At 39.9% G+C, this 27,973-nt stretch overlaps 3 protein-coding genes across 3 annotated transcripts in view; 2 read left to right on the top strand and 1 right to left on the bottom strand.

The window, feature by feature from the left end:
* LOC125884294 (Fc receptor-like protein 5) overlaps positions 1-366 on the bottom strand; it is a 70,040-nt gene extending 69,674 nt beyond the window's left edge. Inside the window, exon 1 of the mRNA XM_049569195.1 lies at positions 64-366. Coding sequence (XP_049425152.1) covers positions 64-100 — 37 coding nt within the window. The 5' untranslated portion in view covers positions 101-366. The remainder of the gene's footprint in view (positions 1-63) is intronic.
* The window catches only part of LOC125884319 (uncharacterized), a 268,232-nt gene extending 251,485 nt beyond the window's left edge, over positions 1-16,747 (top strand). Inside the window, exons 38-46 of the mRNA XM_049569217.1 lie at positions 9,553-9,755; positions 11,744-12,025; positions 12,267-12,506; positions 14,191-14,298; positions 14,411-14,426; positions 14,544-14,641; positions 14,784-14,834; positions 15,206-15,268; positions 15,525-16,747. Coding sequence (XP_049425174.1) covers positions 9,553-9,755; positions 11,744-12,025; positions 12,267-12,506; positions 14,191-14,298; positions 14,411-14,426; positions 14,544-14,641; positions 14,784-14,834; positions 15,206-15,268; positions 15,525-15,532 — 1,069 coding nt within the window. The 3' untranslated portion in view covers positions 15,533-16,747. The remainder of the gene's footprint in view (positions 1-9,552; positions 9,756-11,743; positions 12,026-12,266; positions 12,507-14,190; positions 14,299-14,410; positions 14,427-14,543; positions 14,642-14,783; positions 14,835-15,205; positions 15,269-15,524) is intronic.
* A 5,590-nt stretch (positions 16,748-22,337) lies between these two features.
* LOC125884320 (uncharacterized) lies at positions 22,338-27,953 on the top strand. Its single transcript, XM_049569218.1, has 6 exons — positions 22,338-22,446; positions 23,516-23,548; positions 23,856-24,128; positions 24,277-24,579; positions 27,460-27,719; positions 27,831-27,953. Exons 1-6 carry the CDS (start codon positions 22,338-22,340, stop codon positions 27,951-27,953), a joined length of 1,101 nt encoding a protein of 366 aa, XP_049425175.1.
* The last annotated feature ends 20 nt before the right edge of the window (positions 27,954-27,973 follow it).

Below are 27,973 nucleotides of genomic sequence, written 5' to 3' on the forward strand. Positions count from 1 at the left end.
AACCTCGGACATTTCTTTCATTCATGGCAACAATTCTTTAAACAAAGTCACTGGTGTACTCACAGAAAACCCCCAGCACACAGAGCAGAGTGTGCCCCATCTTCACACTCACGACTGTTACTCTGCCTCTGAGAAATGCTTCTACGCTGTGTAAAGAAAAAGCTCAGAACGTGTGAATCATACGATGAAAGATCAGAAACTGTGGGATGACAGAAGATGCATTACACATAAATACTGGACAGGAAGTTTTCTCTCACTTCTTCCTCTGAGTCATTGCATTCTGTACTTCCTTCCCTTTTACACAAAGCTCGCCCAACCAGACTGGCTTCACCATGGCATATTTTAATGTTAGTTTTTGTTGGACTTTATTTGTGGTGACCCACACAAGACAATCTATAAATTGATTTGCAAATACACAGAACTTACTCTGTGGACATGTACTTTAATTTCACAGAAAAATGTTACAGGTTTTACGGTTTCACATTCAGTGAATGTAGAGTCTGTAGGCAAACCCCGGAGATCTTGCCTCCGGAAGAAGAGCGGAAGAGCCCCGGTTTCCGGTTGTAGGCTGTTTGTAGTCTGCGTGATATTGACCAGTCACGTTCTAGCCGGCTGCAGTTGTTGCCAGGTTAAACGGTCCGTGTGGTGAACTCACTAGGCGGAACATAATTGGCGTCACTGCAAACTCTGAATCCATCGCAATGGTTCAGCATATTTACTTATATAGAAATGGAAGTCGGAAACAGAAATTCGCCTCCTCCGCCCAAATCAAACCGGAATGCCAAAAAAATGGGGTTCTGCCCCCAGAGGCTGTATCGCCGTCTGCCGGAAGTCAGACACTGAATACAGCCGATGGGTTCCAAGAATGTGGCTAACATAACTAATGCTTGCTATGCTTTTATTCTGATATTGATCGGGGCAGCATTCAGTCAAAAATGGTGGCTGCGCTGTAAGTGCACCCTCTTGTGGCTGTTAATCATAAATAACTTCAGTGTCATCTCTTGTCATTGTAACCTGTTTGGTCCAGTGACGGTAACAGCTGATGGTGCTGATGAGAAGACGGAAGAAAGAATCATGTAGCAGAGACACACCAGTGACATCATCTCTTACGAAGCATTTAACCTTGACGTTACCGTCACGAGGATAGTGATCATTTTCGTTATCAGGCCAACTGTCAAGAACGTTAACTGATCACCTGACAGAGGTAAATGTAGGCTACTAAAGTGACTGATAATTCCATCTGTGGTGTAAACGACTAATTATTGTGAAATCCATCAATACATGCCCTATATGACTCCTAGCCATGCCTTACACAGCACTGCACCCACCCCAAAACAGTTACAGTTCGCTAACACCTCAGTTTGACCCCCTAAGCATATTCAATCAGTGTATCAACAAAGTAGTGGTGGTGGAAATGAACAAAGTACATTACGACTTAGGTCCTGTACCTCAGTATCATTTTGATGTACTTGTACTTTACTTGAGAATAACTCCTTCATCAAGATGTGGGATTTAAGTGTGCTTTAAGATTTTGCAGACTAAGTTTTCTCACAGTGTTTGAGACTGTGAAATTGATTGCGACCATCCTCTTCCTCATTTCTGTGTAAACCAACACCACCAGAGACAGTTGCAGTCAACACCACAGTGACAGCAGGTTTTATGGCTATGTTTATAATCATATGCATTTTACCTTCCAGGTTAACTACATGATATTTTAAATGCACAGCTACCCTGAAGACATTATATTACTAAAGTAATCTGTTGCTGTGTGCAGAACGTTCTGGTGTTAATGGGATGATGTCGTTGTCTAAATGTGTATGCAGCAACACATTTTGTAGGTGTGAAAAGGAAGTGAAGGAGGGTTTAATGACCTCATACTGACAGGCGGTGCCTTGGCCGGCTTTTTCTCCGGCTCTAGTTGGAGCCATAACATTTTAAAAAAGCAACATTTGGTGATTGATGTTTATTTTATGATGTTTATGGCAGAGTCAAAGAAAACAATGTTTAAATTCTGGACAGAGTGCCCAGGAGACAATTTATATTTAGTTAATGTTCATTTAGTCACTTCCTGTGTGTGTGTGTGTGTGTGTATGTGTGTGTGTGTGTGTGTGTGTGTGTGTGTGTGAGTGTGAGATTGAACGATGCATCACAGACTCTACTGGTGCAAAAGTTCATTTTTACTATCATGTCATTTTCTATTTATGTTTACATGCAGCCCTTCTTTTAACATCCTTCTCTGAGCTTTATTGTGACAACTACGTGATCTAAGCTGTTGAGACAGTTGTATTTTCTGATTAAATCAGCATTGCATTGTACCCTGTGGTTTTTGTTTGTTTATTTCTTAATGGTCATAAAAAATCTTCCAAAACATGAACTCATCCTGATCTATAAGTATTTTTACACCCACAACTCTGAGAATACTGTAAATAGGGATTATTTCACTATAGTTCAGTTGATCATTTCCATCATTGCTCTCTGTGTAGAAACACAACACACAACTATGAAAAATGCAAAATGCCCAACAATTATCTGTTATAATTATGAACTACTTAGTGCAATACTAGTGTTGTCTAAAATGCTGTGACCGTGTGACGTCCCTGCATGCTACCTGCAGTGGTTGGGCAGGAAGTGTGGGACTGTCAACATATGTGGTCAAACCCAAAGTGTTGTGAGGCCTCAGAAAAAGAAGATGTGGGAAAGGTCTGGTCTCATGTACTATTTATACATATTAGGTATGTAAGTTCTCTTTTCTTTTGTCCAGCTCCAGTGTCAGTCCTTCTGTTTCTTGTTGAGTGCAGAGTGTCAGTGCTCGATGTGAGGATGGGGCTGACTTTGTTCTGCGTGCTGTTGTTATTCTGTGAGTACATAAGTGACTTTATTTGTTTGACAGATACAGATTAAGGAACATGTAGTGAGAGGAACAGAGTATCATATGTTTGTCCAGCTCCAGCTGTTTTTAAATGCTTTTGTTTATTATGTATTTGACAGTTCAGCCAGTTTATAATGTCTTAAGTATCAATCTTTATTACAGCGCTGAATACACTCCTCGACTGTGGACACACTGAAGGTGACTGAACAATTTTCTGTCTTTTCTGTTTTGGGGTTTATTCACTATTTATTCACTATATTTGATCAATATATGTATCATTTCATGTAGCAGTTATGATGTGACTAAAGCAGTGATTAAGAGTGTGTCATTACATGGTCCTCAAACACTGTTTTAGGGTTTGAATGTTTGACAGTATCTGTTATATGTTTGTGTGTGATTTCAGACGCTGAGCTGATCGTTGAACCCAACTCACACTGTTTATTTAGTGGAGAGTCTGTTACCTTCATATGTGACATGAGAGAAGGAACAGACACTGACTGGCTTTACACATTCAACAGGAACGGTCGACCAGTTGTCTCCTTCAATACAAACAACTCATACTCACTTAACCTGATGGCTGACTTGAGCGGTGATTATCAGTGCACTGGTCGTCACAAGGTCTCAACAAAGTTGACCAAACAGAGTAACAATGTCACTCTGTCTGTATCAGGTAAGATATCTCATTTGTTGTCGCGGCCACCAAGTTCAGCATCACCTGTAGCACAGCCATGTTGAGATAATCAGTGAACTATCACAGAGACAATCAGCAGGAGTTTTAACCTGCTACACAGACTCCATGGTTGCTGCATGTAGTTGCTGCAGTTTACTGTGTGTGTACTGAGTTTTGTTGAGTAATAATGCAGTTGGATATGCAGGGTTTTGAAGTTTACGCGATATTAACTGATACTGAAATAATTAACTGCATCATTTTAACAACAGGATGCATTGATTTGATTGATTATTTGAATGTAAAGGTTGCTGGGTTGCTTTGCATTGCCACTGGTACAAATAAGAATCCCTTTTAAAGAGATTGTACTCATTTTTTACACAATTCACCTGTTGGAGGGACACAGAGCCACACATAGAGAGGAAACATAGACTAGCTGCATTAAAACACAGAACTGCAGAGAACAGCAAGCTCAGTGTAGCAGCTTCAGTTGATTATAGTGGACGTGCTCTGCTGTGGGCATGATGCAGCATATGTGTTGCTCTGCAGCTGTGTCTCATGTATTTTGGCCATAAGAGAAAAGAATCTGCATGTTTTTCAATTGACTTTTGATACATGTGGGTGGCATGGTGGCACAGTGCTTAGCATTGCCCACCCTGGGCCAATGCAAGAGCAAAAAAACCAACCAAACAAACAAAAAAACTCTCAAGCAAAAAGCAAATAAGAGTTAATTACTGATGTAGTCTGCACGAAAGGTGTACAGATGAGGGAAATAAACACTCAATCGAGTACAGTTCATCCAGATAACAAGGCAAGGCTGCACTGAAGTAAACACTGGAGAATACTCTCTTAAAGGAAGAGAGGAATTCCCTCCAGACAGTGATGGGGCAGAAAAGACTGAAGAAATGGTTTGTTAAGTCAAATTTATTTGTATAGCACATTTCATATGACAAGCATAACTCAATGTGCTTAAAATGAACACAACATACATATGAAATCATATAACAACAAGGAAATTGCATAGTACAAGAGCATGTAGAAACCTGATAATAACAACAATACAAAAATAATGGTACAGCTGGTTTAAACCACACATATGTCTAAGTAAAAGCTTGTGAAAAAAGATGTGTTTTTAACCTGTTTAAAAGTAGACATTGATGTAATAGACCTGAGGTCATGTGGTAGTGAGAATAGTGAGAAGGTCTCTACTTCCAGATCTCAGGAATCTATCTGGCGTGTACTCAGCCAGCATGTCATTGATATAAGGTGGAGCTACACCATTCATAGCTTTAAAAACAACAAGCAAAATCTTAAAATCAATTCTTTGCTTTACGGGAAGCCAGTGAAGAGAAATTAAAATGGGAGTGATGTGCTCATAGTTTTTTGTCCTGGTTATCACTCTAGCTGCAGCATTCTGAACAAGCTGCAGCCTGTAAAGTGCCTGTTTTGTCATTCCTGTGAAAAGTCCATTACAGTAGTCCAGCCTGCTAGAAATGAAAGCATGCACCAACATTTCAGCATCTGAGAGGGATATAAATGATCTAACTTTAGTTATGTTTCTAATATGATAGAATGCAGTCTTGGATTTGGAGGAAATATGCTTCTAAAAATTAAGATCAGTGTCAATAATAACACCTAGATTCTTAACATGCTCAATAGGTTTCACAGAAAGAGGAGTCAGTAGGGAACTAATCTGCTGCTTTAAAGCTTTTGGACCAACAAGAAGAATTTCAGTTTTGTCATGATTAAATTGTAAGAAGTTTTTGGTCATCCATCACCTAACATCATTAATGCACTGAATGAGGTCATTTACAGGACTAAGATGCTTAGCAGAGACAGATATGTATAGCTGGGTGTCATCAGCATAGGAATGATATGATATATTGTATTGACGGATTATGGAACCAAGTGGGAGCATGTAGTTAAAAAGAAGAGGGCCAAGGATAGACCCTTGAGGCACTCCATATAAAAAGCTGACCTCATCTGAAAGACAATCTCCCATTGAAACAGAGGAAGATCTACCTGTGCGGTAGGAAGAAAGCCAGTGTAGAACAGTGCCTTTGAAACCAAGACAATTTTTGAGGCGACTAAGCAGAATAGCATTGTCGACTGTGTCAAAAGCGGCACTGAGATCGAGCAGGACAAGGACAGAGACTTTATGATTATCAGAATTAATTTTGAGACCAGTAACTGCACAGAAGTTTTTTCCTTATGCATTTCAGAGTAATTTAGTTGTCAGGCATATAGATATTTACATTAGAATGATTTTATTAACAAGTGCTTGAAGTGTGCACTGAGCTGCTGTGTTATCTAAAAAAAAAGATTACGACTTGATATTGGAGGATTGGAGGTAAAAAACTTCTTGGTACATCCCTAGAAAATAATAATGAATAATGAATGAATAATAAAAATGTATTCTAAACCAAACAGCAGGAAGACCTGTGGCCACTCTGAGAGCAGGCAGGACAACGATACCCGTAGGGGGCACTCTGACACTGACCTGTTCTGTGGAAGGCTCTGCTGGATGGAAATATGACTGGTTCAGACGTACCTCAGATTCCCGTGAAACTTTAATCGTTACGAATGGTATACAAAACATCAGTATCTCACAAAACGGTATCTACCGTTGCCGGGGAGGAAGAGGAAAGCCAGTTTTCCTCACAGAGTACAGTGATGACTTTCGCACTGAGATGACTTGTGAGTGATGTAACTTTTTTTCAGTAAAGCACTTTTAATGTTTTTTCAGCTGATTTTATTTTTCTGTTTGAGTGTTAATTGTGCTTTTCTGATGTGAACAGTGTCCAACAGGATCTCTGTGACCCTGCAACACAGCTGGACTAAGGTATTCAGCGGTGAGACGATCACTCTTGTATGTAAGATCAAGACAGGTGGAGACACTGAGTGGGTGTACGAATGGAGAACAACCAGCTCACACACACCTCCAACACACCGTGAGTACAGGATCAGCAGTGTTTCTGTTTCTCACAGTGGACGCTACTGGTGTAAGGGTAGAAGGGACTCGTATTCCTCAACAGAGTGGAGTAATGCCCTGCAACTGACAGTATCATGTAAGTCAGATTGTCTTTCATTTAGTCTATGTTTTAATGTGTTTTTATCTGTCTACCTAAATGACAACAGTTGCTTTTTCCTTCTCACAAAAATGAACAGCATATCGACCCAGGCCTAAAGTTATGGTACAGAAGAGAACCATACCAGAAGGTGGCAACCAAATACTGACCTGTGATATGGAGGACTCTGCTGAGTGGAAATACTACTGGTTCAGACGTACCTCTGTCTTTTCTGAAAGTCAGATCATCAGAGATGGTAAACCTGAGACAGTACTCAGTGTCTCACAGGGAGGCATCTACCACTGCAGAGGAGGGAGAGGAAATCCAGTTGTCTTCACAGAGGACAGTGACGCAGTCACTCTTGAGAAAAGAGGTGAGTGTTGGTGCTTTAGTTTGGAGCGATACAGCATGCAGAATTAGTGGTCCAAACTAGTTTCTTCTGTTTCTGCTTCTACTTAAACAGTTTCCAACAAGGCAGTCGTGACCTTGCAACCCAACTGGCCTCTGATATTTAGTGGTGAAACCATCACTGTAATCTGTGATATTCACGAAAGAGGAAACACTGCGTGGGAGTATGAATGGAGCAAACCCAACTCAAACACCACTCTAACAGACAACAAATGCAGGATTAGCAGTGCTACTGTGTCCGACAGTGGAAACTACAGGTGCATGGGTAAAAAGAAATGGGACTTGTATTCCTCAACAGAGTGGAGCGATGTCATCACATTGACAGTTTCATGTAAGTTGATATGTGTTTATTGCATAGTGTTTCTTTGGCATTATCACACTCATATCATGACCACTTGCCAAAAGATGGCTCTGTTTAAAATTTTACGCATTTTGTGGGTGTGTCTGAATTCAGTTTGTTTTGCCACTTCAGTTCAATCCAGTGGTTAGGAAGAGTGAAGCATACAAGCATTCCTATCATTACCTACAGCACTGTAGTATACCTCATACACATGTTGAGAACAGTGATTAAATGAGGATTTTGTTGTTGTTTTGATATGGTTAACAAGTGTTTTAGTGTTGCAGAAGACATTGCCTCCATGTCAGCAATAACCATGGCAGAAGGCATTGTCTTCGGATTGTCTGTCTGTCTGTCTGTCTGTCTGGCTGGCTGATTCTCATGAGCGCAATATCTCAAGAATGCTGTGAGGGAATTTCTTCAAATTTGGCACAAACATCCACATGGTATCATGGATGAACTAATCAGATTTTGGTGGTCAAAGGTCAGGGCCACATGGTGACCATGTCTGACTCATTCTCGTGAATGCGATATCTTAAGAACACCTTGAGGGAACTTCTTCAAATTTGGCACAAACGTCCACCTTGACTTAACCATAAGCTAATTAGAATCTGGTGATCAAACATTGAGGCCACTGTGACCTCCTTATTTGCATGAACATAGTATCTCAAAAACACATAGGGAATGTCTTCAAATTTGGCACAAACATCCACATGGTATCATGGATGAACTAATCAGATTTTGGTGGTCAAAGGTCAGGGCCACATGGTGACCATGTCTGACTCATTCTCGTGAATGCGATATCTTAAGAACACCTTGAGGGAACTTCTTCAAATTTGGCACAAACATCCCCTTGGACTCAAGAATTATGACTGTATTAATAGGATATAATGATGAAGTGAGGACATTAAATATCCAGAAGGTCAAAGGTCAACCTTACTGTGACATCATGATGTTCGGCAAAAACCCCTTTTCTGGCCATTATTCAACGTCATATCTCAGGAACAGAAGAGAACACACTTAGTCAGATACCGAAATGCTGACACTGATCTTGGGTGTCCACCTTGAAACTGTGATGATTGTATAGATCTTTTGTGCCACTGGGGGAAAGATGACGTGTGTGAAACATTAAGGTTTTCACAGATGGATGTAACCTGTAACTGTAACCTGACGCATTCACTGAGGCATACAAGTGCGAGGCAGTAATTCTAGTCTTTAAGAGGTTGAAATTGGAGTCATTTACAGGGACAGTCATGACCTTTTTTTATTGTCTTTTAATCGAACTAAACAGCACACAGACCAAAAGCCAACCTGAGTGCTGACAGCAGAGCCTTTCCAGCAGGGGGCAGTGCGACCCTGACCTGCTCTGTGAACTCACCATCATTTGGTTGGAAATACTTATGGTTCAGAGAGCAGACAACCTTTCAACACCTGGCCACACAAGAATTTGTCTTCCTGTCAAATGGACAAATCAGTGTCTCACAGGAAGGACTGTACATGTGCATTGGAGAAAGAGGAGATCCAACTTACTACACAGAGTACAGTGACTCAATCAGAATTTACAAAATTGGTGAGTGTTGCATTGAGATATGACTGTATCTGTGATTGCTAATAGGGATCTGGTTGATGTTAATTTAACCTTTTTCATTTGTCATTTTTGTTTCTTTATTGGTGATTTGTGAACATGAATAGCTACAAAAGGGGCTGTAGTGACCATGCAACCCAACTGGCCTGAGTTATACTCTGGAGAGACGGTCACTCTTAGATGTGAGATCAAGGGAGGAGACACTAAGTGGGAGTACGAATGGATGACAACCAGTTCATTTAAACCTCCAAACCAGAATGAATACAGAATTAGTTCTGTCTCTCCATCACACATTGGAGACTACTGGTGTAAGGGCAGACTGGAAAGGGCACAACAGAATTCAACAGTGTGGAGTATTTCCTTCAAACTGACAGCGTCTTATAGTAAGTCAGATTATGTTACATCCACACTGAAAAACTCATGAAAGCCTTGACGTTTGGGTTAAATACTTGCGGATTCTTTGCAAAGCTTTTTCACTGTTTTTTACTGTTTTCCATCTGAAAAATTCTCCCCCACAGATAAACCTCAGCCTGTCCTCACTGTGTCTCCATTATGGCTGAGTCCTGGAGCCTCAGTGACTCTGAACTGCAGTGTTAAAAATCCATCTGCAGGATGGAGGTTCTTCTGGTATAAGGCTGTTCCCAAACTGTCAGACAACTCCTACAGCTATGAGCTGATACCTGGCAGCATCCATGGGACTGAACAGGATTCCTACATTGTTGATGGACAGACACACACAGCAGGATATGTGTGCAGAGCTGGAAGAGGAGATCCAGTGTATTATACTCATTACAGTGGACCTAAGTTTGTCTGGTCTGGAGGTAGGTTTTTTTTTATTTCTTCCCTCCCTCAGAAAGCTGATGTTGTGCTATATCTTCAAACTATTGTCCACACTGGCATTTAATTGGATGTGCAGATTCATTCATGAAGAAATGTATGGCTCCGTGAAAATATTCAGGGCTAGATTCAAAATATTTGCTAGTTGGTAATGTAGTCAGTGAATTAAAGTTACAATGTAATTACTTAAAGTTAAAGTGGAAGTCTCGAAGATTTCAGTCCTGGTTTATATGGTGACACCTGAGGGCTGTATCACAAAGGAAGTTCAACAAAGCCAGGCTCTCTTTGCCTTCAGCTGGTTCCACAAATCTTAAAGCCTCAATCAGAGATAACAGGTTCTACGAAGGTGCTTATCAGTCTGCTCAGTTATCTCAGGCCTTCTTCTTCACGCTCTGTGAACATTGCCATAAAACCAGTCAAATGATGTGTTCAGTAGTGATGGCCAAATGAAGCCTCAGGAACCAATTTCTTTATTTTCTGACCCCACCAGATGACGCTCTTGGTTTAAAGATAAAGGCTGAAGGACCTGCAATGAAGTGTGCTTTCAAACCTTTGTTGAACAGAAAATAAAGATAGTGGTTCTTGAGGCCTCATTTGGCCATCACTAGTTCAGTGCATCATTTGACACTTAAAAATGATCGCTCTGTGCCGCCTCCTTCTGCCTTTGAAGAAGTATTACATTAAAGAGGAACATTGTTGTCTTAAATTAAGGTGAGAGAGGAATGCTGGCAGAAAATTACTAATTGTGTGAATTCACTAGTTAAAAGGATATCACTCCGTTTATGTCTGATGTGACAGCTACACATTCTTTAGCTCTTTACTTTAAATTCGATGCAACAGATTTAAACATTAAACTCAAGAACTGCATTTACTGCCCCTTACAGAAGGAGATGTGGAAATCACTTTAGTTTTGTGCAAATCTAAGTGAAATAAATGCTACTAGTTGAATATTAAAAGTGTTAAATACAAATCAACTAGAGCACAACATACATATTTCATACATAGTTTAATTTCAAACATAGTTCAGTAAGAGCAAGAACAACTTTGCAAATACAGTAGACAATATTGACAAAAACTGGTCCTGACCAGGTTAGGTCTGCAGCATAAGTTACAGCAGTGAAATTGGCAGTCTAGTTAGGTTAAAAGAGAGCCACCTTTGTAGAATAGAAAACTCTGGCTGTAGACTCAACATACCTCACTAAGCCACTACTATCACTTCATGGTACACCCCTCTGTATTCTCGGGTGGTAATAAGAGTGGTTTAGTACTACTAGTCACAGACTTTTAGGGAACGTGAAAAACTCTTGTTGTTTTAATAAAGAAAGCAAGCAATAATTGGCATTTTTCCATCAATCTGAAAGTAACCGTGATCTTGTTAAATGCTGCACATGGCATGAATGTGCGGACAGCAGGGCACAGTGAAAGGAATTGGTTACCTTGCTAAGTTGGAGTCGCCCGCAGTTTTTCACTTTGGCTGCTCCTTCTTGTTCTTCAAAATTGTATGTTGTCCCGTTTTGTAGATGCATTTTTGTCAGTCAGCTGTCCACTGAGCTGCGGCTCACCTTGCTCTTGGAGGCAGCTACAGTTTCAGTTTACACGTTCCAACAGACATGCAATTAAATGGCAACAAACGAAACAAGGAAATAACAGTTGTGGTAATATTTTAACACTAACAGATTGCTTATGTCATAACACACTACTCCACTGTTCATTTGGTCATTGCTGTAAAACCTTACCTTAGAGACTTTGCGACTGGATCGCTGCCGCTCTGATCATCCTGCCACGTTGATTTGATGTTTGTTCTACTTTTATTCCATTTCTATGGTTTAACCAAAGCTCTGCATCTCATTGCAACACTGTTAATGCTCAGCAATTTAAAATGATTGAAACAACAAAACCCAAGGTACATTGCTGTCTTTTTAACGTTATAATTTCACTTTTATTTGTTTTACTCTTCAATGTTGTTTGTCAGATGTTCAATCAGCAGCGTCTCTCACAGTGAGTCCTCACAGAGTGCAACACTTCGCAGATGACTCTGTCTTACTGAGCTGTGAGGGAAACTCTACTGAGTGGCATGTGAAGGGGTTTTTTGAGGACGGCTACTTGCCATACTTGCCATACTGCCCTTCCAGGGGGACAATGACTGGATTCACATGCTATATAGACCCTAACCATCTCTTGGGCCGTACTGCTGTGTACTGGTGTGAGTCTGGATCAGGGGAGTTCAGCAATGGCGTCAACATCACAGCAAATTGTAAGTTTTCATCCCATTTCTTCTTTCACATTTTGAGCATGTAATTTCACGTTAACATTTTAGAATTACATTTTTTTACATATGCATACTGAGGACTACACTTGTCTGTCTATTAGCAGCATGAGAAATGTATGCGACTAGTATTAACCCAAATAATTGTGGCATGTGACACCATTCATTTGTTCACTAACAAGCTGGTTTGTCAGCCCTGACTCATTAATAATATTTATTGGTTTTACAGATGATGTTATCCTGGTGAGCCCTGTTCATCCTGTGACTGAGGGAGATTCTGTTACACTTGGCTGCAAGCTAAGGACGGAAGAATTACTTTCCAATGTCGCTTTCTACAAAAATGATGAACTGATTCAAAATAATGACAGAGTGGACCTGAATATCTCTGCAGTCTCAAAGTCAGACGAAGGCTTCTACAGCTGTAAATACTCAGGAAAAGTGTCACGACAGAGTTGGATGTCAGTAAAATGTGAGTATGACTGATGCAGCCCATTTTCATTTGTTTATGTTTGCTATGATAGCCTTAGGATCAGCAGATTTCACCCAGCAGGCCTTTTTCCCAGAAGATATTTCGACTTGATTTGCTCTGTCTCTGCTCCCGCTAAGCCATGACAGTCTGACAGAGAGCCAAGACCAGGACCCTTAAAGCGAAGCAGCTAGATGGAGTTGAGCCATCATTCATTTTATAATTTACATTTGTGCTTTTCTTTTGATGTCAGAAAGGTTAATGTTTTGTGTTTAAAAAAAAACCTGGACAGTTATGAGGTAGTTACATTTCACAAGAAATCAGTAGGCATGTTAAAAATGGACCTCTTAATCACTGTCAGACAAATGTTGTGGTTTATCATTTTTGGCACAAGTCTACATATAACAGCAAATACAATTATTTTTCTTTTTTGATGGTTTTCAGCGAAATATACAAAGACATTTTTTGTAAAGCAGCTTAATTTAAAACTAGCAATTTTTTTCTGTCCCACTCTTAAATGAATGGGTTACCCCAAAATCGAAAATACATATTATTCCTCTTAGTGCTATTTATCAATTCAATTGTTTTGATGTGAGATGCTGAGTGCTGAAGATATAGAGATTTGAAGATGTCTGCCCTCTCTCAAATATAATGGAACTAGACGGCACTCAGCTTGTGGTGTGGAAAAACTCAATATCAGTGTCTGATGATCCAAAGAAATTCATGTAGGAACTATTTTCTTTCTACCAAACTACACCCACCAACCATTAGTGATGGCCAAATGAAGCCTCATGAGCCACTTTCTTTATTTTCTGACCCCACCAGATGGAGGTCTTGGTTTAAAGATAAAGGCTGAAGGACTGGCAATGAAGTGTGCTTTCAAACCTTTGTTGAACAGACAGCGCCATCTGGTGGCTTCAGAAAATAAAGACAGTAGTTCATGAGGCCTCATTTGGCCATCACTACCAACCGTATCACTGCACAGCAGGAAACATGCATCTACTGCTAGCTCACCTAGCAACACTGAGCCAGCTAACGTACAACTCAGCCAAGTAGGACGCCATTTATGTTCACATCTTGGGCTGTCATGAGGACTAAACCTTTAATCTATGGGTAGTTGTGTGCATCCTTCTGCCTAGTGATGTGGTTGGAGGGTGAAGTTCAGTACAAAGAAAATAGTTCCTCCATAAAACTGCTCACAACAAGATCTGTGGATTATCTTGAGTTAACAGGTCATGATTTCTGGAAAGAGACATTGCTGTTGAGTTTTTCTAATGTAATTTTTTGGCACTTTGAGCACCACAAGCTGAGTGCCATCTAGTTCTATTATATTGGAGAGAAGGCAGACATCTTTACAGCTGATATCTCCAACACTCAGCAACTCACATCAAAACAATCTAGAGTGATAAACAGCACTACAGGTAAGAAGAAAAAATATATGTTTGATTTTGGAGTAACTGTCCCTTTAAGTCAGTGGCTTCTTGCCTAATGCTGACATTGGTTCCCACAGTTTGCAGAAGATGGGGCCCTGGTGATACAAGTTCAAAATAGGAAAAAATAAAGGTGCTGCTGCTGTACCTGGGTCTCTATTTAAATACGAGACAGTATCACTTATGAGTATGCAATCACTGATCTGATCTGCTTTTGCCCATTAAAATAAATTAATATTTAGTCTTTATAAATCCAGCATCTGGTTCTCCATTTCCTGTGCTGTTCATTGCCGGGCTGGTTTGTGGAATCACACTGATTGCTCTCCTGCCACTGCTACTATTGTGTTGGTGCAAAAAGTCAGAAGGTGAGACCTTCTCTGATTTATTTTACATAAACTACATTCTGCTTATTAAAAAGTCACAAAGGAATTCTGATAGCACGACACCGAGCAGTAATGATTACTGTCTTTTTTACAGATACATGTTGTTGCAGGTTGGTACAACACTCTCTGGTCTCATCTGAAACAAAACATAACTTATTATTGTTATTTACTTCTTTTTTTTTTTACATACTAATACTTGAATACAGTTTATTGCTTTGTGTGTTAAGGCTCATGCAGTCTCAGAGAACCAATCAGAGCTCTGCTACAGTCGAAACTGTCTACCAAGCTGGAAATCAACAGCAGCTATACTCCTCTCTTCTCCATGGTCAGCTCACACTCTTCTTTATTCCAACCCTGTTATTATTTTTATGATAACAGCAATTCCATGTGATGCAGATTTGACACTGTTAAACTAAGTCAAGTACGACTGTATCAACTATGATGTCTTTATTTTTATTGACTTGTAGGTGACATGTGTGTCTATGAAACAGTTGGCTCTGGAAACACTGGTGGTGGTGGTACAGTATAAACTGATTCATGCAGCGCAGTCCAAAATGATACAACTCTAAGTTAGGAATTAAAATTCAAGCCATTAAAAACATTGTCATTTCACGAGACCGTGCAGATGAATACAGAAATGTCACATCTCAGATTCAGCTTAAAGGTCTTGGAAGGAGGAGTGAGTACACAAAATATGAAACATTCAAAATAAATTAGTTGATTGTTAATACCCAAATGGACATAGTGTTACATAACCAAAAGTATGCGGACAGCTGAATATTATACCCATATGTGTGTGATTGCCAGAAGTGTGAAGAGTAAGAAAGCTAGATTTTTTTTTATTATTATCATTATTATTATCATTATTTTTAACATACTGTTTTAACAGGAATACAGGACGATGCAGTGGAGAGCTCTGACTACCATAATGTGAATCCAGATTCAATTGCAGGTACAAACACAGGGTAATGTGCATTTGAATTAATATATTAAATATATTGGACAACCATATAACTGTAAGTATGTAGTTTAAAATGTTTCACTGTAGGCATCTAAACTTTTCCACTTGAAATGCATTTTAAAACAAATTGAGGAAGCTGAAGATTTCATTGACTCTTCAATTATAACTGTCAACAGCCTTGTTAGTGTTAAAGGGTTAATGTATCAAGTACTTATTTTCGTTGGCATTTATTTTGATTTTGTTTCAGGTCCATAAAAAGAAGTGCATCATCAGCAAAAAATCAAGAACCATGGACAACGAAATGATAGACAACAAGGTTCCAGATATTTGGAGTCAGTACGAGTATTTTTTTACAACTACTCACTTGTGTGCAACCAGTTGTTTTAATTATGGTAGTTTAATTTATTAAAATGCTTTTCAGTCTTTCTGTAATTTATGTTCATGGTTCAACCTCCATTTTACAGGAATTCTCATGTAAATCAGCATCATATCAGTTTGCTGCTGTAGACTGCAGCTACACAGGCTACAGAAATTGTGTCTGACTATAAGGTTAATATTTTCAGAGGAAAAGAAAACAAGACAACAGCTTTCATCAAAGATCAGTCAGATATAGTCAGGGCTTCATATCTGTACAGATGTTATTTTAAGAATCCTCACATCCCACTGACTGATCCCAAGTCTTTGTGATGCTAAATACATTAATAATTAAAATAGTCCAATGTTTATATACTGTAGACTACGTATAGTTTATGAAACAGTTAAAGTGGCCAAAAATGTGAATATTTGTGTTGCAGGATGATTTAAGGTGTGCCCCTAAATTTTCTGCTTACAGTGCTCCGACTAAAAAAAAAAAAGTTAGTTTGGAGCCCTGTACAACATTCATGTTTTGCTTTTGTATTTATACTTATTTTGTATACTATTATTGCTATAATGTAGTAATTATGTAGGTTAGATAGCTTAGAAAAACATATGTGTCATTCTATGTTAGTAACGGAGTTTGGCAGCATGGCTTTTATGTATAACTTGTCTATGCAGTTAAATGTTTATATGCATGATTTGTATTCATTTGTTGTTTTTGTATAAAGGTAGATTGGTTTTTCTCCTTGTAGTAGTCATCAGTTGTTTACTATATTCACCATTGTAGTGCTGACATTTAACATCTGAATAAAAGCCCATAAGTATTGTAATATTTTAATCAAACCAAACCAAAATGTGTTTACTTATTTTTGTTAAGGTGGACATATTTTTAAATAAAGCAGTGAGGTAAAACATTTTGGTCATTATGATACATATCATTTAAATGACAAAATTATATACTCAAGACCGTTTACCTGAATTTCACATGTGCCTGACTGATAAAAAGAGACATCCAGACACTTCAGAATGTGGTAAGATAGTCACATTTTTATCATAATAAATGCACCAGGCCCGATAAAGAATGCTATGAACAGATTTATTTGCCAATTGGAAAAGGTGGTGATTAATATGGAAAGATGCATAAAAATGTGCAAGATAAACATTTGTGTTCCAAAAGTTTATATTTAGAACTTGAGAGACTTTGTGTGTTGATTGTACAATGGTGAATTATCTATTTTTAAATATACATTATCAGTTTTACAGTATATTGTTTCTTTTTTATACAATGGACAATGGGGTCTATAATAAAGGCAATTGAATGTATTTTCTTGTACTTGTTTTTGTAGAGTAGTGCACCCTCCCTGGCAAGCAGCCTAATTTCAGAGACAAATGCCAGAGATGGACGTCAGTGATTGCTTTTTTTTGCCTCCACGCTGGCAACAGTCATGGCCAGAGGTTCTATGTTTTCAGGTGGCCCATCCGTCAATCCCATTCTCCAGAACACAATAGCTCAAGAACACCAAGAGAGAATTTATGAAAATTTGGCACAAATGTCCACTTGTCACAACAATGACCTGATTAGATTATAGTGGTCAAAGGTAAGGGTTGTTGTGACCATGTCTGTCCCATTCTTGTTAATGTGGTATCCCAAATACATCTTGAGCTTCCTCAAATTTGGCACAGACATCCACCCGGACTCAGCAATTAGCTGATAAGAGTTTTGGTGGTCACAGGTCAAGGTCACTGTGACCGTGTCAGTCTCATTCTAGTGAATGTGATATCTCAAGAACAGTTTGCAGGAATTTCTTCAAATTTGGCACAAATGTTCACTTGGACTTTGAGATGAATGTTTTAAATTTGGAGGTTAAAGGTCACTGTGACCTCACAAAAGATGTTTTTGGCTATAACTTAAGAGTTCGTGCTGTAATTATGACACAGGTTCACACAGATGTCTAATACGATGAAGTGATAAAGTGTTGACATTTTATAGAATTACAGCCTTGCTGTTGTATACCTCCTCAGACCACTCAAGTTGCACTTACAATTTACGTCAATGTTCGTAGAAACATGGATGCTTAACACACATCTTCCGCCCATCAGCACAGGAGGTCGATACAATCAGCACAGTTATAAGGTGGACAGGCAAGATTAGAGTCACTTATTCAGTATCTGTCCACATGCCTCCCCTTCTGTTCCTGAGTTATGACGTTGACTAATGGCCAGACAAGTGTTTTTGCAGAACCTTATGATGTCAAAGTGAAGCTGCCCTTTGACCTTTGAGATGTAAACTGTAACCCCTCATCATTATATCTCATTAGACATATGTGTAATATTTTGTCAAAATTGACATAAAAAAATTGTTCACAGTGACCTTTTGACCATTAAAATCTAATTCCCAGTGACCATTTGTGCCAAATTTAAGGAAACTCCTTCAAGGTGTTGTTGAGATATCACATTCACAAGAATGAGATAGATGCACGGTCACAGTGATCTTGACCTGTGTGTACCAAATTGTAATTAGTGCATTGTTTAGTCCAAGTGGACGTTTGTGCCAAATTTTAAGAAATTTCATAAAGCCGTTCTTGAGGTATCACATTCATGAGAGTGAGACAAATGCAAGGTCACAGTGACCTTGACCGTTGACCACCAAAAGTTAATCAGTTCATTGCTGATTCCAAGTGAGTGTTTTTCTCAAATAAAAAAAAAATCCTCAAAGTCTTCTTGAGATATTGCGTTAACAACAGGGTTCCTACGCAAGTATGTAAAGTATGGAAAGTATGGAAAAGTATGGAAATAAATTTAATCAATTTCCAGGTATTAAAAAGTATGGAAAATGAAAAATAAAGTATGGAAAAATATTTATGTTTCCAGACTATTACCACTGTTCTAAAATACTGTTTTCTCAAATATTTTAGGTATTTCCAAAAATAATTTAATCAGTCTGGATCGTGTTTTATGCCGGGCCAAGCACAGTTTATGTGAGAGCAAACGTCTCAGAAAACATACCGCCCCTTTTACCTGACTGACAAGTGGTATGTCCAGTCCACTGCCCCATGACCCTCCTCCAGCCCCCCAGGTATCAAGTTTCACTCCAACACTGCACCTTCGACAAGAAGACGAGTTTCACGTGGTTCACAATGGGTAGATGCAAGTTTTTGGATGGATGGCTTGACAATACCGTATATAAATACTGGTTGGCCAAGGATTCCCAATTCACACACAGAGCTAGATGCAAGCTTTGTGTGAAATCGTTTGACATCGCCAACATGGGGGAGAAGGCGATTCTGAGCCACATGAAAGGAAAAAACACCGACGTCTCGTTACTGCATCTCTTGCACCTAGAGTCCCAACCTTTTTGCCTCAGCCCAGACATTGACCTCACCTGAGTTTTTATTTGCAATCGCCTATTAAGAATAATTAAATATGATGTGAAATATGATACACTGATATATTTACTCAGATGTCGCATATTCTCTGGGAAAAAACAAAAAACAAAACGCTGAGAAGTCTGGAAATTGGGTTATGGAATTTTGAAATTCCAAATGTGTAGGAACCCTGTAACAAGAATCACCTGCGACCTATAAACACCAATATCTACATAGTTTATCTTTGAATCCAAGTGGACGTTTGTTTAAAAAATTGAAGGTCAACTTCTCTGTGACATCTTAATGTTCTCTAAAACACCTTTCTAGCCATTTTTCAACGCCATAACTCAGGAACAGAGGGAGAAGCATTTGGTCAGATACTGAATTGGTGACACTAATCTTGGGTGTCTACAATGAAACTGGGTTGATTGTATAGATCTGTACTGCTGAGGGAAAATGTGTGCAAAAAAATCCATGTTTTAGAATATGAAGCTTTTTTGCAGCAACATCTGTATTTCAAGAATTGTCCACTGGCATGCCTATGTATGAGTCTTTACAGGCATGGATGCACACTGTAACTTGACTGATGTGTGGAGGCATACAATGACAAGGCGGTACTTCTGGCTTTACAAATAATTAACTAATGTAGCAGATCATGATACCCGCTAACAACCTAACAGTAGGATGTTTGCTCAGCTTCCTGGTGCTTATACTTTGATCAAGATGCCCACTCTTACAACAGTAAGTTCTTTGATGGCTGAACTGTCTGATTCCAGAGCACCAGATTGAATTGCAAGGGCAGCATACTGTAGTAGCTGATTGTTCTGGTATGTGTCCCTACTGAATGCATGTGCTTTTGTTTTAGGCAGCACTGCCACCATGTGTCAAAGACATACAGTCGCAACCTCTGTTCCTTGATAAGCCTCTGCAGTTGCTAAAAAACATAACACTATAGATTCATTTTGCCACTGTTCTCTTAAGCAGACAGCAATACCTACACATGCATTTAAATAACTGTCTATGCAGCTGCAGGCTGAAATGTTGCCCCATGAGTGACTCTCCATCTTTGAGGCAGAGCCTTGGGAAAATACTGGTCACAGGCAGAAAACCCCCAGGTAAATAGAAGCTATCTAGCATTAGCTACACTTCACACCGATTACCCTGACAGTCACACAGAGACAGACACCTCAATTTTGGGGAGAATGGAAAAGTAATGTCACGAGTAGTGTAACAAATTACTGTTGGTAGAGAGTAATAAGTAAAGCAATATTACTTCTTTTTCAAGTAAAAAGCAGCCCCCAGAAAAGCAGAGGTTACAAAAATAAAGTTCAAGTTTAGAGGTGTCAATGCTCCCAAGCAACCGTTCCCTCCCCACCTGCCCAGACCCCATCGCACATCATCCCATAGACCTTGTGAAGACACCCACAAAGCCAAAAATAATAACAAAGTGGTTATTTTAATGTCAGACTTTGCAAGCCGTCTTTTCATCAGAGCAGGTTTAAAATCAAAGAAACGGCCCTACAAGATAAAAACATTATCAAAAAGAACGATGCTTGTCAGCACGCAGCTTAAAGCTAAGTTCTGTCGCCTTTTTAACAGCTAAGATCTGTCAGTTGTATCTAATGTTGTGCTTATTTTTATCTAACCTCATCATCTGCAGTTATAACAAGAAGAGTGAAATGTAATCGCTTCAATACAAATGTATTATTCATTAAAAAAAAGACAAGTGCCATCAACACAAAAGCCCCAGTTCTGACTGCTGAGGTGAATGAGGCTGGTGAATCCGTAAAGACTAGGGGGTGATGGGAACTTTAGAGTGAGACCAGATTGCCTTCACAGGGCAGCTTTTGGTGATTCTCCCTCTCTGTGGTTTTGTTATTTCTTGCAGCATCTGCTCAGTGTCACATGACACGTGGAGGAGGGTGACAGACCTTATTGTCTGTCCTCACCTCATCTGATGCAGGTTTTAGTACGTCTACAAGCACTCCCACTATCAGTTTTACTCACCAGCTCTCCTGGCATGCTGAAGATGGAGTAGGATAGCTAGAGAAAATCTGTTTTGTTGTCACAGGGGTTAGTTGTACAGTCATCCTTACCCCTGTCAGTCAGTGTTTAGCTAGCTGTAGCAGCATTGTGGTTTGAAATGCCTCACGTTTCTTCATTCTAATCTAATACAAATATCATAAATCTAGCTTGATATGGTTCTTATTACAGGCTTAAGTGTTGTTTTGTCATACCTTGACAGTTATGACGACTGCGTCTGTTGTCATCATCAGAAGCGTCACGTGATGTTGTGGCGACATCTCCTGTAGATGTTTTATTCAGGTTGTCATTCCGGTGCCCCCTGGCGCCAGGTGCCTATCCAACAGTCCATCAGGCGACAGGGGGCGGATGATGATGGTAATGGCGAGGGGTGGGGCACCCTATCATCCGGTGTTCCTCCAGATGATGGGGGGTGAGCCCCCCGCCATCTGACAGTCCTACAGATGACAGGGAGCACTTCTGTAACACTCCTAGGTGTGAGATAGTTGGTATGCTCCCTCATCCTGGTTTACAGTTCTGGGAGCACGCTTGCGGATTTCCACCACCTCTGCAATCCAACGGTGGTACTTGTTCCTTTCCATTCGAATGACCTTGGCCTCTTTCCCGTTCATTGATGTGATTTTCCCTTTTGCAGTGGTCTGAGATGGCTGATTTCAGATTTTCCTGCTCCGCAAACAAGGAGTCAGGAATAACAACAGAGAAGAGGAAAAGAAGAAGAGGGAAACAAATAAGTTTTGTTGTATGATAGGCATGGGATCTCTTATATGATATTACATTTCTTCTCGGGGTCAGTCTGGTCTTTTGGATGTACAAGAATCTGGCGCAGTTTTGTGTGTGGTTTTACGGGTGTGTTTATGCGGTGTTTGTGCATAACTCTTTGAATGCGCTCTGTAACTCCCCTGATGTATGGTAGGGTGACCATGCCCCGGGTTTCCTTCTATCAGGGAGACAGGTAGGAAAATCTGAAATCAGCCATCTCAGATCACTGCAAAAGGGAGAATCACATCATGAACTGGAAAGAGGCCAAGGTCATACGAAGGGAAAGCAACAAGTGCATTGCGGAGGCGGTGGAAATGCGCAAGCATGCACCCAGAACTGTAAACCAGGATGAGGGAGCATACCAACTATCTCACACCCGGGAGGCAGTGTTACAAAAGTGCTCGCTTTCATTTGTAGGACTGTCAGACGGCAGGGGGTCCCCATCCCCCATCATCTGGAAGAACACCGGATAATGGGGGGCCACACCCCTCGCCATTTGATATACTATCTGATGGCGGGGGGGGCCCTGTCACCTGATGGACTGTTGGATAGACAACCTGGATAAAACATCTACAGGACACATCACCACAACATCACGTGATGGTTCTGATGATGACGACAAACGCAGTCGTCGAAACTGTCAAGGTATGACAAAACAACACTTTAGCCTGTAATAAGAACCATATCAAGCTAAGTGTAAAAAGTAGGCTATATGAATTTGTTTGGACTATCATAAAGCGAATTGGCACAGTATCATTACTGATAAAAAATATATATACTTGGTCCACAAAAGTACTTTCATACCAAAAAATCAGCATTTGTCGGGGAACCCGAGGGGAAGGATTGAAACACACAAGGGACAACAGACAGGAGAGGACCACTCTAACTTAACACCCATGCTTAAATCATTTTGTGCAGGAAAGTTATGCAACAACCACAATTACTGACCATTTCCAAAGCAGCAGTTGCTGACAGGGTGACGATATCTCTCTCAGGAAGCAAATCAAAATGATTTCATATCTACAGGCTGACAAATTACGTGACCTCCCCTGCACATTTAAATGTTTTTTCGAGCATGATATCCTATGCTTTAATCTAAATTGAGCTAATGCCTGCAATATTAATTATCACCCACGTCTGCTCAGTATCTGTTGGAGTATCAAACTGAATTCACAGGCTAGAGGTTTTTACCTAGAACATTTGAAACACTTAGGAACGTATTCTGCTCTAATATAGTCATGTGTCAACTGTGATAAGCAGAGATAAACTGTTGTGGGAAAAAAAACATGTGATACATCTGATATGAAAATGTTGCTTCAGTTGTGTTTCTCAACATTTGCTGCAGTTTCAGTGTCTCTGTCGGACGTGAGGATGAGGTGCGCTTTGTTCTGTGTGCTGGGGATATTCTGTGAGTACATCATTAACATTCTGTGTTAGAACATTATAGCACTAAAATGAACAATGGGACAGAAATTTGACTCTTTTTTTTATTATTACATGTTTTTTGTCAACATCATTTTTGGAGTGGCTAGTGACTTTGCTCTAGAGTGGATTATTTTAGTGGATACATTTGAAAATTGTTTTAATTGCTATGAAAGTAATAATAATTTGATATCTATGCACTATAAAACTAAAGCTGCCAATGCCTGTGTTCATTTCTTTAATATTTCAGTCAGTTGAATCATGTCTAATTAAGTGTCAATTCTTATTTAAGTGCTGAATACACGCCTCTATGGACATGCTGAAGGTGACTGCACAATCTTTATTGTTTTTCCTTGTATTTAAATAAATACAAATTAAATTAGCAAATTACTCTAAATCACTGCAGAAACTTAATGATATATTATAAATAGCAAAAGGGATTTGCTAAACAAGGATTCGTATTATTAAAGGTGGTTTTCACTACAAACCCTCTGATAATGTAATATATGAGTTTTGCAGTGCATCTTTGGTAATAATTACCTGAACAGCATTGCAAAAAAACACTGTCAAAGATGCTGATTAAACTATTTGTCCTTTATTTTTCCTCGTTGGTATTTCTTCAATGTAAACAGAGACAAAAAGGCCTGTTGTGACCTTACAACCCAACTGGCCGAGGATATACGTAGGAGAGACGATCGCTATCAGATGTGAGATAAAGAACGGAGGAGGCACCGACTGGGAGTACGAATGGAGAACAACCAGCTCGATAAAACCTCCAAATGAAAATCCGTATAACATGAGTGCTCAGGTATTTCACAATGGACAGTACAGCTGTATTGGCAGAAACAAAAGTAAACAGTCGTCAACAAAGTGGAGTGATAACTTCAAATTGACAGTCCATGACGGTGAGTCAATTCAAATGTAATGAATATTAGAATTATAAATACATATTATATAGTTTAGTTATAGTCCTTATGAAAGCATTTAGGACAATAAATATAAAAATGCTAAAAGTACATCATAACATGTTCTTATTCTGAAACTTCCTAACAGATTCACCTCAGCCTGTCCTCACTGTGTCTCCATTATGGCTGAGTCCTGGAGCCACAGTAACTCTGAACTGTGAGGTTGAACGTGCATCTGCAGGATGGAGGTTCTACTGGTATAAGGGCGTTCGCAAACAGTCAGAAAATGTCTACACTTACAAGCAGCTACCTGTTAGCATTAATGGGACTAAAGAGGATTCCTACATTGTTGATGGACAGACACGCACCACTAGATATTACTGTAGGGCTGGAAGAGGAGATCCAGTGTATTACACTAAGTATAGTGGACGTAAGTTTGTCTGGTCTGGAGGTCAGTATGTTGTTTTTTGCTATGTTTCTGTCACAAAGCGGGCAATGCTTTCATTTTTAACCAGCCACTCTGCATCACTGCTTTTAGTGGAACTCCACACTAATTTTACCCTCACTCCTCTGTTGCATTTAAAAATATTTGGGGATGTAGTTAAGCTTTAAACTCAGTTGTAACTGTTCCAGATTAAAGTTTCACCAAAAACTTAGGAAGGTCTTTAAAACGTTCCACCTCTTCCAAATCATCACAATTGACCTATGGCTAAGTCCCGCCCTCAAACACGATGAGCCAATCACAGTGTGTATAGCCATTCCCATACACTTGGACATTCTCTGCCTGGACATTCATTGAAATGCATTACAGAAAGTCAGTTTTGTTTGGTTTTATGAGATTTTTCGGAGATTTGAAGTTTAACAATGGTCAAACGGTGTGCATGCGGTACATGCAACTCAGACACAAGGTATCCTGAGAGGCTGGGCGACGAGGTGTATTTTTTACACTTTCCTAAACCACATCTCAACCGAGAAAAGTGTTTCCTTTGGATAAAGTTGTGCGGTAACGTTAGACCACGCAAAAATAGTCAAAAAACACGCACATCCCAAGGTCCATTTGGAGTGGGTGCTGGATATGTATATATAAAAGTCATGAAAAACGGAGAAAATGTACCGCACACAAGGCTCGTGCTCGAAAACGTGACAGCGGAAATAAACAAGCCTTCAATGGGAGCTAAGACTTGGTGTGCGGTACATTTTCTCCGTTTTTCGTAACATTAGACCACATCAACTCAATATGAATAAGATTAACAATGATGTCTGTTTGGGGTCATTGTCCTGTTGAAAAATAAATGATCGTCCAACTAAACGCAAACTGGATGGGATGGCATGTCGCTGCAGGATGCTGTGGTAGCCATGCTGGTTCAGCGTGCCTTCAATTTTGAATAAATCCCCAACAGTGTCACCAGCAAAACACCCCCACACCATCACACCTCCTCCTCATGCTTCACAGTGGGAACCAGGCATGTGGAATCTATCCGTTCACCTTTTCTGCGTCTCACAAAGACACGGTGGTTGGAACCAAAGATCTCAAATTTGGACTCATCAGACCAAAGCACAGATTTCCACTGGTCTAATGTCCATTCCTTGTGTTTCTTGGCCCAAACAAATCTCTTCTGCTTGTTGCCTCTCCTTAGCAGTGGTTTCCTAGCAGCTATTTGACCATGAAGGCCTGATTCGCGCAGTCTCCTCTTAACAGTTGTTCTAGAGATGGGTCTGCTGCTAGAACTCTGTGTGGCATTCATCTGGTCTCTGATCTGAGCTGCTGTTAACTTGCGATTTCTGAGGCTGGTGACTCGGATGAACTTATCCTCAGAAGCAGAGGTGACTCTTGGTCTTCCTTTCCTGGGTCGGTCCTCATGTGTGCCTGCTTGATGGTTTTTGCGACTCCACTTGGGGACACATTTAAAGTTTTTGCAATTTTCCGGACTGACTGACCTTCATTTCTTAAAGTAATGATGGCCACTGGTTTTTCTTTAGTTAGCTGATTGGTTCTTGCCATAATATGAATTTTAACAGTTGTCCAATAGGGCTGTCGGCTGTGTATTAACCTGACTTCTGCACAACACAACTGATGGTCCCAACCCCATTGATAAAGCAAGAAATTCCACTAATTAACCCTGATAAGGCACACCTGTGAAGTGGAAACCATTTCAGGTGACTACCTCTTGAAGCTCATGGAGAGAATGCCAAGAGTGTGCAAAGCAGTAATCAGAGCAAAGGGTGGCTATTTTGAAGAAACTAGAATATAAAACATGTTTTCAGTTATTTCACCTTTTTGTTAAGTACATAACTCCACATGTGTTCATTCATAGTTTTGATGCCTTCAGTGAGAATCTACAATGTAAATAGTCATGAAAATAAAGAAAACGCATTGAATGAGAAGGTGTGTCCAAACTTTTGGCCTGTACTGTACATCATTGTTAGCTGTTGTCCAAAGGGCTCTAGTTAAGCTAACGTTAACTTCTGGAGCTTAGCTTCATTAATTTATCTGTAATCGCAGAGAAAACAAAGGTTGGCAAACGTTATGCTGAATGATTCAGTGTAAATACTGTAGCACCAAACTAACGGAGAGACACTCTTGGTAAAGATGGTAAAAAGGCCGTTATCCTTTTCTCATATTCTGAGCCAAAAACCTTAACTTCAGTGGCACTTTAACTTGTTGTCTTGTGATGGCAACGGCAACGAGATGCAGTTTATCATGCTTACCCTGTGACCTGTAAATTTTGGCTTGTAATTTAAGCTTTAGTTCGACCTTCTCAACAATAAAATGATGAATATATCCCTCCAATGCGCAGTTTAGGCCCTTTTGGTTACTTCTCAATGACATCTGATCGTTATGTCTCCAAAAATCATCTATTGCCTCCCGCGAAATACTGTGTACTGTGACACCTGCCATAGCGCCGGTCACTGAATGTTGATAGTTTGTCCGAGCAAGTGGAGGGGGGCGTGGCTTAGCCATAGGTCAATTGCTGTGAACTAATGAGGCCTAATGAACTACTGTCTTTAATCTCTGAAGCCACTAGGTGACGGTGTCTGTTCAACAAAGGTTTGAAAGCACACTTCATTGCAAGTCCTTCAGCTTTTATCTTTCAACCAAGAGCGTCATCTGGTGGGGTCAGAAAATAAAGAAAGTGGTTCATGAGGCTTCATTTGGCCGTCACTACTGTAACCCATGATTAAGTCTTTATTTTTTTAAGCTTGGAAACTGAGAAAGCATCGTCCATGTAACATGCATACATGTCTGTAAATGTTACTTAAAACCCTTTCATACATAGGACAATATCTCGAACATTTTGGGTTGATTCAGTATCTTGTGTCATTTTTTTAGAGTTCAACCCAGCAGCGTCTCTCACAGTGACTCCTGACAGAGTGCAACACTTCTTCTCTCAGTCCATCTCACTGAGCTGTGAGGGAAACGCCACCAAGTGGAAAGTGATGAGATATACTGAAACAGGCCAGCTGTCACACTGCTCTGGCTGGGGAAGAATGACTGGATCCACATGCAGCATCCACAGCATACAATACGGTGATGGAGTGTACTGGTGTGAGTCTGGATCAGGAGAGTACAGCAACGCTGTCAATATTACTGTACAATGTATGTTTAGTTATGCAGTTCTTAAAGTTTTCATATTTTTGGTGTTTCAAGTTCCAGACATATTGATACACTGATCATCTCATTACAATGCAATGTTCTGCTAGGGGTTGTTTGGTGTTTGCATTCATGTGAATGCCCCTTGGCACACTCCACCCATCCAAACACCACTGCTGATCAACCTCATCCCCTCATGGCAACAGCACTCCACAATGGAGAGACTGGTCTGAGGAGCGTGACAAAGAGCTCA

Source organism: Epinephelus fuscoguttatus, linkage group LG23, assembly GCF_011397635.1.
Source record: "Epinephelus fuscoguttatus linkage group LG23, E.fuscoguttatus.final_Chr_v1".
Taxonomy (NCBI): Eukaryota; Metazoa; Chordata; class Actinopteri; order Perciformes; family Serranidae; genus Epinephelus; species Epinephelus fuscoguttatus.

Excerpts from the sequence above, each read along its gene's own strand:
- LOC125884320 (XM_049569218.1), top strand. The coding sequence starts at position 22,338 with ATGGACTGTTGGATAGACAACCTGGATAAAACATCTACAGGACACATC. Across the intron at positions 24,129-24,276 it reads CAAATTGACAGTCCATGACG|ATTCACCTCAGCCTGTCCTC; the intron begins GTGAGTCAATTC and ends ACTTCCTAACAG. Across the intron at positions 27,720-27,830 it reads GCAACGCTGTCAATATTACT|GGGTTGTTTGGTGTTTGCAT; the intron begins GTACAATGTATG and ends ATGTTCTGCTAG.